Source organism: Camarhynchus parvulus, chromosome 15, assembly GCF_901933205.1.
Source record: "Camarhynchus parvulus chromosome 15, STF_HiC, whole genome shotgun sequence".
Taxonomy (NCBI): Eukaryota; Metazoa; Chordata; class Aves; order Passeriformes; family Thraupidae; genus Camarhynchus; species Camarhynchus parvulus.
This window is the reverse complement of record NC_044585.1, coordinates 12,045,251-12,059,092: the sequence shown is the minus strand read 5'-3', so window position 1 is coordinate 12,059,092 and position 13,842 is coordinate 12,045,251. Positions and strand designations below refer to the sequence as shown.

The 13,842-nt window shown below is 49.0% G+C and overlaps 1 protein-coding gene across 1 annotated transcript; it reads right to left on the bottom strand.

Moving 5' to 3' along the window:
• Positions 1 to 243: 243 nt before the first annotated feature.
• Positions 244 to 13,384, bottom strand: LOC115909585 (refilin-A-like). Its single transcript, XM_030959058.1, has 3 exons — positions 12,701 to 13,384; positions 3,985 to 4,094; positions 244 to 2,332 (listed from the first exon to the last, which is right to left on the bottom strand). The coding sequence occupies exons 1-3, from the start codon at positions 13,067 to 13,069 to the stop codon at positions 1,999 to 2,001; spliced, it is 813 nt and encodes a 270-aa protein (XP_030814918.1). The 5' UTR covers positions 13,070 to 13,384; the 3' UTR covers positions 244 to 1,998.
• Between the last annotated feature and the right edge of the window lie 458 nt (positions 13,385 to 13,842).

Below are 13,842 nucleotides of genomic sequence, written 5' to 3'. Positions count from 1 at the left end.
ATCCCTTTGGAGGCAGATGCTGCTTTTCCAGGCTTTGATGCTGACAGACAGTGACAGCAGAATCTGACCACTAACAAATATAGTCCTTGTTTGTGCTGCTGTAAAGAATTCAACAGTAGGTGGAAGCCTTGGAAATCCTTTGAGGGGTTCTTCCTACCAAGTCCTAACTCCCAGTGGACAGGCAGAGTTCAGCACTGCCATAACACACATCTTTCAGCACTAACGATGCTCCAGCTGTCAGGATTGAAGTTTGTATTTAAAGACTTTATATTTACCTCTGGTGGAAAAACTGTGCTACATTTTAAACAAGAGAACTCTGTTTCATAAAGGTCACAGTTCTGGTCACATTTACCAACTGCTTTTTGAAACTGATGGAAAAAGTATCTTTATAAGTCACTAATTTTATTATTTTTTCAAGTTTCTCAGACTTTTTTTTTTAAAATCTCAGCGGGTTTGTGCGTCAACTGTTCTGGGCAATCAGCTACGTCTTGTTGACATTGTTAATAGGCTTTCTGACTTGGCTGCTCAGCTGTGTTCTGAAATAACTCCATCAGACTCACAGCAAGTCAGGAACAAAATGGAAAGTTTAGAAGAGAGAAAGCTGGAAATTAATTTCCGGAGCTGTGTGGTTATTTCTAAGTTTGAGCAGCATGCAAAAATTCTTGGTAAGATTTTTGGAGACAATTCCGTGCTATTTTCAAAAGTTATATGTTTGTGGGAATCCAGGCTCTTGCAGATTTTCAGCAAGAGACCAAAGTGAAGATAAAGCAGGAGATGGGATTCATGAGTGGGGAATGTTTTACCTTTGGATGGTTGCACTGACTCCTGCTCACTGTTTCTTGGTCCTGTTGCAGAGACAGTTCAGCTGTTTGTGAAGTAGCTGGTTTTAGTGCTACAGCCTGGCTGAGTAGGGAAAACCCAGATGGATGTGGGCTCTTCAGTCCTTCAAGCTCTACACAGAAAGTCTGGCTGCTCCTCTACAGGCAGAAAAGCTGCCCATGCCACAAATATGGAAACTATTGAGAGGGTGAGTTAACCTTGCCCTTGCTTCAAAGAAACCAGGGAACTTTCTGCTCTACACTCCTCTCTGCAATACAGCCACACCCTGAAACTCAGAAGGGCTGCAAGTGCATACAGATCCCTTAAATTAGGTGTTGGAGGCAGTGAACAGCATGGCACACTTGGTATGACAGTACTTTGGATAGAAGGGCACTGGGCTCCTAAATCTCTCAGTGACTTTTAGAAACCAGCCCTTCAGCTGTTCATTTTCCTCAGTCTCCCTGCTTGCTCCTGGCTGGGCTCACAAAAGATGTGCCTGTGCATCACAGCAGGCCTTCCTCCCATCTCCTGGTTGTTTTGCTATGGGACACAAACATCCAGCTGCCAGCAAGAGCTGGGGGACCTGTTTAAATCCTCTTTTTCTCGGGGTGACAGTCTCCACTCCTCTCAGGAAGGGGGGTGACTGCGGTGCTCTAATCGGGCAGCTCTCACTCAGATGAGCTGTTGGAGCAAGCTGTGATGTACTGGTGCAAATAACCACCTCCTCTGTATTTCAGCTCTCAAAGAGATCTGGCCTGGTGTGTGCTGGGCCGAACAGACGCTGACTCTGCAGTTGGTCTTCCCTTTGCAGAGACCAAAATAGCTCTGAAGCTTACAATGACTCTCACCTATGTGCTAGACAAGACCTACAGAGCTCATAAGGCATCACTCTGCAATGGGTAACAGGGTCCTTTGTCATCTTGATTTCATCTAAACACAAGCCAAAAATAGATACGCTCGGAGAAAAAAAAAAACAAACAACCCCAAAAATAAAATCCAGATCATGAATGTCAGGAACGTCGCAAAATACAAGCCAGCCTCTCACTGATCAAAACCATCCTGTGCCCTGCAAGCCTCGAGAGCTGCTCTCCAGCCATGAATATTCAGTTGCCACCAAGCAAGGCCCAGCCAGAGCCGCGTGGCCTGGCGGGGGTCGCGCGGGTGCAGCGGCGGGGCGGATCAGAGGGTCTCGCTGTACATGACGCACGGGTTGGTTTCCTCACAGAGTTCCAGCTGCACGCTGGAAGCGAACCAGCGCTTGGCACAGCCCAGGCTGTAGTTGAGGGTGGTCCGGTAAATGTTCTTGGCACGCTTAGGGAAAATGATGGTCGTGCTCTGAAACCTCACCGGCTTCTGGCGGGGCTCGAAGATCAGCTGGGACTTGTAGTTCCGCCAGGTGCAGTTGGGAGCGGCGATGATGGTCTCGCTGTAGGTGGTGACCGTGGGGATGGGGCCGTAGAAGATGTCGTCCCGGTAGTGCTTCTCTGAGTCGTACTTCACCTCGGAATTGCACCTACGGAGGACAGCAAGGGATCAGGAGCACAGCCCAGGCAGCAAAGGAGGCAAGACAGGCAGGACTCCTCTCTAACCCTTTGAAGCTGGCAGCATTTACCACCTCTTACTGCACAGACACTGGGGAGGTGCCAACTCCACAACCCAAAGCCAAGAGGACTCTGTCCTGCTGGGGAATCTTGTTGGAACCCCACCCTGCTGTGAATCCATCTCAGCATTTCTGCAATGTAGCAGAACCAGGGCAGAAAACACCTTCTTGTGGAGGCTCCAAGCAATGCTCTTCTTCCTCTGGTTTTCTCCATGGGTCCCACTGCAGCCTCAGCTCAGCCCTAAGAGCTACACTGGAGGCAAACACCCTGTAAACCTGTTGGGCTGTCGAGGCCGTTTGTCTTTTCTTTCATCATTGCACAAAAATGCCCAAACGAGCTAAAATCTGAGTGCTGGGAGATGAGGGGTGAGGATGCTTGTTGGAGCCTACAAAAAAATCCAAGCAATGCTGAAAGAGCAGGTAAGCCAAAGGGATATTGTGGGCTATGGCTGCCCATGCCACTGGTCTCAAAGGAACTGGCCACCTGAACAGCCAACAGATGAAGAACCCCAAAAGGTAGCATGTCATGGCCCTGCATTTTTTCTGCAGCCACCCAGAAAGGATGTGCAGACACTGGGCCAGAAAAAGGGCTTTTTCTGGAATCCCTAGCCATGGGGAACAGGACTTCCACTGGTTTTCCCCGCTCCCCAAATGCTCCTCCAGCAATCAGCAGCCAAGGAATGTGCAGTTCCACGTAAAAAAGATTAAAAGCTGGGTGTGTGCTTGTCATTACCTCCACCCAGAGGGGGGCTGACTGATTGTGCACCGCGTGTAATCTGAGCTGCTGTAATGTATTTTGCACAGCTAGGGTGTAAGCAAGTCATTCAGCACACATAAAACAAGACTCCGATGTAATCACCATAAAAACATGCCCGCTGGCAGTTCCTCAGCCAGCAGGGATTTACTGGGGTACATTTCCAGAGAGACTTTTGCATGGGTTGAGGGGGTTTACAGTCCTCCCACTGTCCCTGACCCAAGCTGTGTGTAAGTGCTCCTGCTGTTCGCAGAATTCCACATCAGCAAAAGAGCAAATGAAGAGCAAAGACCAACACTTATCCATTGGCCACAGCACCAGCCCCACAGGAGGGCAGAACATCTCCATCAGTGGCTTGAGGGACCATTTCCTCACACAGAGGAGCTCATTCAGTCTCTGTGGGCTGTCTAATGATGGTTTCTCTGTGGCAAAAGCGAACAAAACAGGTGCCAATTAGAAGGGTGTTGCTTCTTCTGAAGATACAAGTCATCTGGGAACAGTATGAAGACCATCACATTACTTAGTGGAGGCCATCAAGCCCACAGATGGTAATGGTTTTCTCTCACAGCCTTGGATTTTAGCTGGCCTTGGAAGGAAAGCTGCCTTCTGTTAAAACCTCCCTCCAGTTCTTGCCTCCTCCTCTCTGCTTGTGCTGCTGTCAGTGGCTTTAATTCAGGAATTACCCTCCCACCTGTCCTTCCCTTTCCATCAAAATAACCATGACTCCCATTTGTAAACACATTTTAATTTTTGGCAGAAGCACCAGCAAAAAGATAGAAATCCCCATCTACCCACCCAATCCCATCTGTACCTGATTTCCTGCACAGGCTCAGGGTTGACCTCAATGCTCTCTCCAAAAAACACCGGGTACATTCGAGGCCTTATCTCTGGCATGGACGGGTTCAGGAGCAGATAAGGCATCTGCAGGGAAGGAGAGCACAGCAAGTGTTGGAACAAAACAGATGGGCCTGGCACAGTTCATAACGTGCTGTGGCTGGCAGTTGAGCAGCCTAACAGAACACCTGCACTGTCCTCACCAACCAACACCTCCCTCTGCGCCAGCACACCTCCCAGGTACGTGACTGTGCCCACATCTCTGTCACTTCTTGCTGCCGTATCTGTTTGTTGAAATTTAACCTTGCTTTTCCTTCTTCCTTTCTTGTTCCTCATAGGAATTGCAATTGTTTTCAAGTTTTCTTTAGCCCTGATACTGCCTTTACTGATAGGAATTAACAAGTCTTAAAAAACTCAAAATGTGTCAGCATGGAGAAGTGCTCCATGTCTGACCTAAGGCAGTGACAGGGCCTAGGGCTGCTGACTTGAAGCATGTAGGTTTACTGAAGTGAAACACGTATATGTATTTTTATAGATATACATACAAATATGTGCATAAAATCATGTTTCCCTTGAAACAATCCAGCAGAGGAAGTGACAGACTTGCTGTTCCCGAAGTCTCCGTGCCAAAAATGGCTCTTGTGCTCCAAAGGACATTCTTGTTAGCCATAAAACTGAGGGTGGGGTGAGACACTGGGGCACCTCGTGGCCTCTGCGATGCAGGAAGCCAGTTGCAAGCCAGGACTTTATAACGAATGGAGCGGCTCCAATTCATGACACCAAAAACTGGATTTTTAAGCCTAACTGCACTGTGAACTTACTTACTCTGACAAATTGTCACAGACCAGCCTAGGCTCCTCTGCCCACCACAGAAATGACTAATCCCACTTCTCTATACTGAATGCTCTTAAACACCAGTTCCCACATATGGGGATCCTGTGTCTGGTGCCTGGACCAAACCCAGCAGCTAATTCAGCCTAATCCTGCCCTCCTGGAAAAATGTCACTGCAGGTTTCAGTCTCTGCCACAACTTTTCTGTCAGCAGATATTTATGACGCACAGGGACACAGGATCTCTTTAAAGGGGATGGCTGGCAGCCTCTGTGCTGTCTGTAGATGGCTAGCTGAGGTCTGCTTTCCTCTACTGGTTTGGGCTTTCTGCCTCAGGCTAAGGCAAAAAATGTCACTGCTCCATCTGAATTTGCCAAGCCATCTAATTCTGTGTCCCAAAGCCACAAAGCTGTTTCTTCTTTTCATACTGAAATTTCCCTGCACTTTACAACTGTGTAAAGTTGTACTATTAAGTAAAATGGCCAACCCCTCTTTTTGATTGAATACTGTTCCATTGTCAAAACAGAACAGTATCTGCATAGTTATAGGGGGAAAAAAAATATATGTTCACCCTCCCTAGCAAACACTGGCCAAAAGGCAAAGTTCATTCCTGAATTGCTTTCAACACTCTTGACAGGGGAGGGCAAGGGCAGCCTTTCTGGTCATAAATAAAGCTCTTTGCTTCTGAAATGTGAATTGTTTACATCAGACAAGCCTCAGTTCACAGGGTGCAGATGTCCAGCTTGTAACAGTCTGCACAAGGCCAGAGCTCTTTCTAAAGACATTCTGTACATATGAAGAGGTTCCTTTGGGTGCAGGCGTCAAACACCATTTGCACATGCTCTTGAGCTTTGTGAACAGCAGGCAGGCTGCCCTTTGGGGGTTCACCTACAGAGGGATGCAGATTGCTTGAACTGGTGAAGGAACAAGGCTGGGGATATTGTCCCTCCTTTAAAGAAGCTGTTTCAAAGAAGTGCTTCCAGGCAAACAAGCCTTCACACTTCTTGCTAACAAATGCTGACACTAAGTGTGCTCCAAGCATCCCCAGGATGCAGGAGATGTTACAAAGTCTTTCCTGCGGCTTAGCAGGAACATTGCTGGGGCATCTGGCCCCCCGTGTGTGCATGGGAAAAGCCTTCCCAGCCCGCTGAGCGCCGGGGGTGCTGCTCGGTCAGAGCGTGGGCACAGCGGCAATCGCTGTCTGTGCAGAGCACAAGTCCCACAGCAGGGAACAGGAAACAAGAACACACTGCAGGAACAACACCAGCGTGCACGGAGAAACAGAGGTGCTGGCATGCACGACTGACATCAATCAGAGTCAAAATTCTGCTGCTGAACTTGGTGAGAGCAGGATTAAGTGTTCTCCAGGTTAGTGCTGGATGGGGTGTGATGAGACTATTTCCATTGGGGGTTACAGTTAACCTCGCTCTGGGCAGGGAAGGGAGGCAAAAGGCATTTCAGATGCTGTGGATGAGCACCAACTTCAGACCTGCAGGCTTGGCTTAGTTTAGAAAGCTGGAACAACTGAGAACACTGGCAGGCCAAAGCCAGGATTTCTGCTGCCTGTCAAGACCATTACAGACTCAGACCTCTCTTCTGTGAGTTGCCGCAGGTCAGAAACTTTGAAGTAACCTGGAAGTCTGCACATGGAAGATGTAAATAACTTAAAAATCATGGCCTAAAAATAGAGATCTCTAAGATCCTGCAGGCTGCTCACCAAACAGCAACTGATTTGCTCGCACAGCATGAAGGGGTCACTAAATAGCAGCCACAGGTTCCACACAGCAGCCACTGAAAGGCACCTCAGGTGACATTTTGTTTTCCCTCCAGTGATGTTCTGAAATGTCGGCCTCTGCAAGTCACCTGGAGCTGGGAAGCAAGGAACAGGGGATATGAGCTTTCCAAAAGATTTGTCTTTGGGGCTGAAATGTTATATGCTTGGCACATGTCAAAAGCTGGCTTTTTGGCAAGAGTTTGACACCGACTCCTTCCAATCTGCTTTAAGGAAAAAAACCAAAAATGTTCTGCCTGTCAAAAAAAATACTGACTCAATTCTTTTTCCTTCTGCACAGGAATGGTTGAAAGAGGAGGAGCACTGGACTGCTAAGCTCCCTTGAGAAAATCAGGATCCCTGGCTCGTTTTTAGGAATCACCTGGTGATCTCCAGACACTCCACAAGTGAGGTAGGTTTCTGTATTATCCTGCACTATGGAGAGAATGGCAGGGAGCAGAGCTTGCTGCACACTCCTGGGGGTCACCGATGGTGAAGAGGAGAAGTCCACATCACTTCAGACCAGGCTGTCCATGAGTGATCCATAGTCGAGGTCTGTCTCTCCAAGGGTTGCTGTGCTGGAATGCTGCAGTGGGGACCTGATCCATCTGTCCCCACTAACTGGAGCTGTGCTGGCACTTACCAGATGCAGCTTCACAAAAGACCCCACAACCCTGGCATCTTTAAGGACAGAACAGGTCTGGCAAGGAAGGTTGAGAAGACAAAATGAAAGATACCAGAGATATCAAAAAAGTGACTCCCCTGTTTACAACTTGATCCAAGGTGAATATTAGGCAGGCAATGAGCTTTTATTTTTATTTCTTCTCCAGTACTTAATTTGTGTCAACCAGCAAAGAGTTACAGTAGTATTAAAAAGTTGAAGAGCTTTCTTGTTTGGCTGCATTTTTCCCTCTGCCTTAACTCTGATGCCTTTCAGGCATGTAACGGCCTGGGCAGCTAAACTCTGCTTTTTGCAAGTAGCAGATAGATAAACACAGATAAAATTGGTTGCTGAATGGAATTCAATCTACAGCTCATCGACAGCATTGACTGTTCTTTAGCTGCCAAATTCCAGGCAGCAAAGCAAGAAAAAGGAAAGGAAATGAACATGACTTGAAGAAAATAAACCCCCAAATCCTTTCCCCAGAGAGCATGAAGAACCAGAACTGACTGGCTCCTTTTGCTATGGTCATTATATGGAAGGCACTAAGATGTGGCATTAGATCTCTAGGGACTGTAAGGGGAAACAGCTTTCCAAGTGTCAGGGCTACAAACAGGATACAGCTTCCCAAATTCCCAGCTCCTGACTTCACTAGGGCATAAGCAAATCTCTCACCACATTTTCCCACTATGGTAACACGTCAGGTCCATGAAAATGTCACTTTACTCAGCTGTTATTTACAGCTATAATGAAAGATCTGGCTGAGTTATTTGACACACATCTACATTCTCCTCTCTAGAAGATAAGCAATATTTGTTTAACAGACCATTTATTTTCCCAATATCTGCACGTATTGCACATTACGAGTAATTTATACCAGAGCCGGATGAGATTATATTGGGAGGTGATAACAGAAAATGCAAAGCTCAGGTAGAAAGCAGGGGTTTATTATTTCAAAGAATTACATCCTTCCTGCTTATCTCCCTCTTTTATTTCAAGTGGGAAATGTGTGCTACTTTGCTTATTGTCCACAGGGTTACGTAGGGACACAATGGAAATTCAACAGCTAGAAGACATCACCCTCAGTGTCTTTCATCAGAGCCACACTCTTCAGAGCAGATGATGAGATCCTCATGCCTGTTTCCCTGATCTGCCCAGAAGGGACACCTGTCACATCAGGTGAGGCCAATCAAGTGAGGCCCAGAGCCATGCCCTGTCCGTCACCAAGGAGGAAGAGGAGTGGGTGCATATCCAGAACTGGGTGGGGCTGAGGGACAGGGAACAGTCAGGTGGGATTAGCCTTTGCCAGGAGAGGACACAGGTGTGGAGCTGAAGCTGGGGGAATTCCTGCAGGATCCAGTCCCGTGGGAGTGGCTCAGAAGTGGGTCGGGATGCCAGGCTGCCAACAAGCCCTGAGGCAAACTCTGCTGTGCTGCCAGATGGGTGCCTTGCTCCCTGCACCAGCCTGGGGCTTCCCCAGAGCTGCTGGGACCCACAGGGCCTTGGGAGTCACGTCCCCTGCCTTGTGTGTGGGCTGCAAGCTGGCTCAGCTCGGGGTGCTGGGCCTCCCTCTCACGTGTGCTTTCAGTGTAGGTGCTGACAGGTATGGAAATTACATATGGAAAACCTTTGATGGCAATGTTCCCCACCCAGCCCCTACAGATATTGCCCCATTCCTGAAACACTTTCAGCGCAGGATGAGATGCTGGCTCTGTGACCCAAGGGGTCTTCAAAATGCTGCATGTCAGGAAGAGATGTTCTTTTGGGTTTTTTTAATATGAGCCATTAATCCAACAGGGTTGGCACAAATGCTGACTTGGACCACGTTGTTGGGACCCCATTGTTGTCTGTGAAGGCTGTGCCAAGGGGCAAGGTCTCCTTTTCCATACTTGAGATGATGCTGGAATCTCCTCCCACCACCCAAGAGTGATTCTGAATCATTCTTGCTGCTGAATGTAAGTAGAAATTCCCTACATCTCTACAGCTGATTCACTGGGATATAGTCCCACAGAAGTCAGTGCTCACTGAGGCAGGCTGAGTGCACAAATACTTAAATCTTACAAGGTAAAAGGAACTCACTGCAGTGGCAAAAGCTCCTTTCACTGCTGGGAAGGAACATAAAATCTGCTGCTTCAAGAACACACAATGGATAGTTCTGCAGATGAATGTGAGCTTGATGTCCCCTGATATCCATTAGGAGTTGTGTGATGGATGCAAAGCACTTATTTCAGCACAGTCCAAATGCAGTTCTTGTAGCCTCAATCAGTAACCCAGGGCAAGAACAACAGGGAAAACTCTAAGCAGATATGGGTACTTTGATGGCATTTCATTCCCCATGCTTTCAGCAACTGCTTTTTTGTGCATATTATTAGGATTTATTTTGCTGTATTTCTGTTCCTTTTGACCCAGCTTTACAGACACAGTCTAGAGAATTCAGTAACCCAAGTCATAAGAATCAATTTAATAATGTTTCAGATTTAAAAGGCAGAACTAGGTAAAAGTCACCTTCTATTTTCCTTAGGATATTTGCACTTAAGCACAAAACACTTGACAAATTCCCTACATGGACTTTATTTGAAGAAATAAAAGCCAATTTATCCTGCATTACAAGTAAAATAAAAGAAAAAGTCCCTAAATGGTGTTGAACTTGTGGTATTTATGACTCTGGCCCTAAATTGCCTTTCATATTTTCTTGGATCCCAAAGCTGTTCCCAAATTGGCTGGTTAAATGTGAATAAATGGTGCATTGTCTTTGAAACAAAGTTGTGCTTATTAAAGAGCAGAGAGTTTACTTTTTCAGAGTCACAGTTAATAACACAGAGCAGAGAGAGCACAGATTTTACACACAAGAAAGTCTTCGATAAGGGCATGCAATCTCCTTTCAGTCTCCATGAGAAGGGCTGTCCTAAATCAGAAAAATTTTGTAACATATTTGTGAAGTTGGAGCAAAATAGCTGACTGCAGAAGAATGCAACTGGGTTCAGACTGGTGGTTTGATAGTTCTGCAGCAAGGAATAGTATGAAATACTTCACTCAGATCTGGAATGTTGTTTCCTTCACCTGACAGCAATTTATTGTAACTGCACATAGTAGAACCTTGGCTGTTGGTGACTGAGTTATGTATGGTTTTATAGTATTCCAACACCAAGAGTGCAGGTTGTATTCCTGGCTCTGTCACGTTTATAAGCAAAACACACACTAATATAACAGGCGATTAAAACCAGCATTTCTTGGTGTGCAAATAGCTGCAATTATTGATTTGCCAATTCTGCATGCTCTGATGAACAGCGGAGGAATAGACTTAAACAGAAGCACATTCATGGGTTGCATAACTGCTCGTAGATCCGCAAGCCCTTGTAAAATGGCAAAATTAAAGCTAATTAGATACTGCAATTTAGATGTATGAAGCAAGCAATACTCTTCATATTTTTCCTGCTTTAATATCAGCTGCAAGTACAGTATTTGAGAAAGGAGAGGAAGTGATACTCTCTGTAGTCAAATAGAGTGAAAATTCCTATTTACTTCATTATTTTGCAGTGAACCAAAGAGAGTTTAAGAGCAGAGCCCAGCACCACTCCAAAAAACACAGTCCAACTGGTTTCAGCATTCGGATCCCTGCAACCTTCTGTACCTGCTAAGAGCATAGAATTCCATACATTCCCAATGTATGGAACCCATACTCTAAGCAGGAGTCCTTGCAATGTGATTCAGAATTTGGAAACATCTACAGTGTGAGCTTTTCTGAAGTGTCCAAAATGTTCACTAATGATCAAAACAATTGAAAAATTTTAATTTATTCAGATCACAGGAATAACTTTTTTCCCTGTAGGAGTCAAGCACTAAAACTCGCAATCCTAACAGCCCATGAACTGAAATAAATTTTCTCATGTTCTTTCTTCTTTGACATGTAAGAACTTTCTTGGATGGTGTGGTGGCCAACTGTCATATGGCTGGAATGGAGACTGTCACATCCCCATTACAGAGTTTTGCAGACACCTTCACCCCTGCTGCTTCTTGCTCCAGCAGCCTTCACTCACATTCCTCCCCAGTTTTATTTTACAGACACACAGGAACAGCCTGATGCTGCCAAATCAGAGGCGTGTGGGTAACTTTGTACATAAACACTCCCATCGAGATGGCACACACGCCCAGGCATCTGCAGGTAAGGCTCCATATTAGGAACTGCGGCATTAGCAGATTTGAGATTTGACTTTCATAATAAGCCCTCACACCCTCTCCACTGTGAGGAGTCATTGTTCATGGGGAAGGTTTTGGCATGTTCAGGAGTAAAAAGGCAGTTTTCTGTAATATGCTCAAAAGGCCTTAGAACTTGAGAAGGTGCACTAAGGGTGTGAGGAGTCCTTGCAAAATGTCTCTATGGGAAAGAAGTCACTAAATTGTCACTAAACCAGAGGTAGATAAATTTTTCTCATGGAAAGATTTGTGCTGCAGTTTTAAGCCAATTAACCATGCTGAATACACCTACAAACATCTTTTATACATGTTTAAAAAATTTTTAAAGAGCCCTGGGGAAGAACTTTCATCATCCTTTAAAAACCTCCACCACCATTGCTTATGCTCTGAACGCTGTGTTTTAAAAACAGGTTTTATAGCTCAGGGATAGAAATAAACAAATAAAGCAAAATAATAGCGATAATAAATCTACCCGGATCCTACTCCACATTCAAGCGTTTCACTGGCACTGCATCAGGCTGACCGAGACCTGATGTGCTGTGCCAGCTGTCTGAGTTACAAACCACTACCCCCGAATCCGCTCGGCCGCCAGCGGACAAATCTTTCACACAGGCTCATGCCACAAAGCCAGGCTCCAGCAAGGGGCAGCGGCACACAGCCCTTCCCAGACCCTGTCCCCAGCAACTCCCCGGACACACATCCCTACCCAGCCCCAGCTAAAGGGCACTTCTGTCTTTCTTTCAGCCAGGGATCCAGCAAACGCGGCTCCACGCTCCTCACAAACCAGATGCGGGATGCCAGGGCATAATGATGGCTGGGAGCCAGACACCCCTGCCTCGGTCCGGATGGATGCAGCTCCAACCTGTACCTACCAGGCAGAGCAGTGTCACTGAGAAACAACTACACTTTTCTATTCCGAAGGTGGGCAGGGGAGCTTGGGGTTCAGACTTGGGGTTTCACTCCCACATCGTTATTAGAGTTCACCCAGCCAAGCTGCCAACACTGTGTATCCAAAACCCCTGCCCGGCACCGGGCCAAGCCCTGCCTGGCACAGCAGCGGCGCTGCCAACACCGGACCGCAGCCGCCACGGGCAGCCCGGAGTGCCCTCGGCGGGCGAGGGGCACTGCGGCGGGAACTCAGCCCAGCGGTGCCCGGCCAGTGGTCACAGGCGCCCTCCTGCCTTTCCCCCGCGGGGCCCGGAGGGGACAGAGCCCGGTGCCCGGGTTTGGCTCTTACCACTTTGCCGTCCTTGGCCTCTCGCCGGTGGCCCGGGGCCGGGGGGTCCGCACCGCCGCTGCCCCCTGCTCGGCCCTCACCGGGCGACAGGGAGTAGAAGGGGGGGCTGGGGCTGGGGGGCAGCCCCGAGTCCGGACTGTCCAGCAAGCCTTCCCGGCTCTTCTCCTTCAGGCTCTCGTCCATCCCTTGCAGCTGGAGGTGACCTACCATGTCTGGGGGACAGCGAGGGGGCCGCGGCGGGAGAAAATCCTCCAGCGCCGCCCGCCGCGGAGGGAGGGAAGGGGAAGGGAGCCCGGGGGGCCCCTCCGGCGTCCCGACCGCCGCTACCAGCCTGCCGGAGCCCGGTGCTGCGCGGGGCAGCGCCAGCATCAGCCGGACCGGGGTGTCCCGGCCGCCTCCCCTCCACCGGCCCTGGCCCTGCCCGCCCGGCCGCCCCCGCCCTCAGGCGTTCCCAGGGGAGGGAAGCGAAGCCCGATCCCCCCGCCCAGCCCCGCGGGGACGCGGCCGAGTACGCGCGGCAGCGCCCGGGGCGGCCCCGCCGGCAGGGAGCGCTGGGCGCGGCGGGGGACGGGATGGGGACGGGACAGGGATGCGCCGCGCTCGTCCACAGCCTGCGCCGCCCGCCGCCTCCCGGCGGCTCATTTATCCGGAGAGGGTGGGAGGGAGCCGGGCAGCGCCCTCCCCTTCCCCCGGCCCCCCAGCTCTGTCCCGGCCGCGCGTTCTCGGGCGCTTCCCAGGCACGGAGCGCGTTCGGCGCCGCCCGCCCGCCCGCCCTGTCCCTCCTGAGGGGACGGAGCAGCCCCCGCGCACGGCCGGCGGGAGAGGGGTGTCCCCACACACCTCCCCGTGGGCTGTGGCTGCCCTCTGCTCGTTCCCTCACTGCTGTCCGAGTTTTCCCTCAGTTATGTTCCATTTTCCACTCCGTTCTGATTTTTGTCCCTCTTCGATCTCGGCACTCTCCAAGGCTGGGAAAGGGGCCTCGCCACATACAACACACCATCACAGGGGCACAGCTTCCCTCCACTCATTCCCTCACTGCTGTCCCAAGTTTTCCCGCACTCAGAGCTGATTTTCCCCTCAGTTCTGATTTTCATCATCCTTTTTTCACCCCCATACCCCCAAAGTAGCCTTTCCCCTTGGTG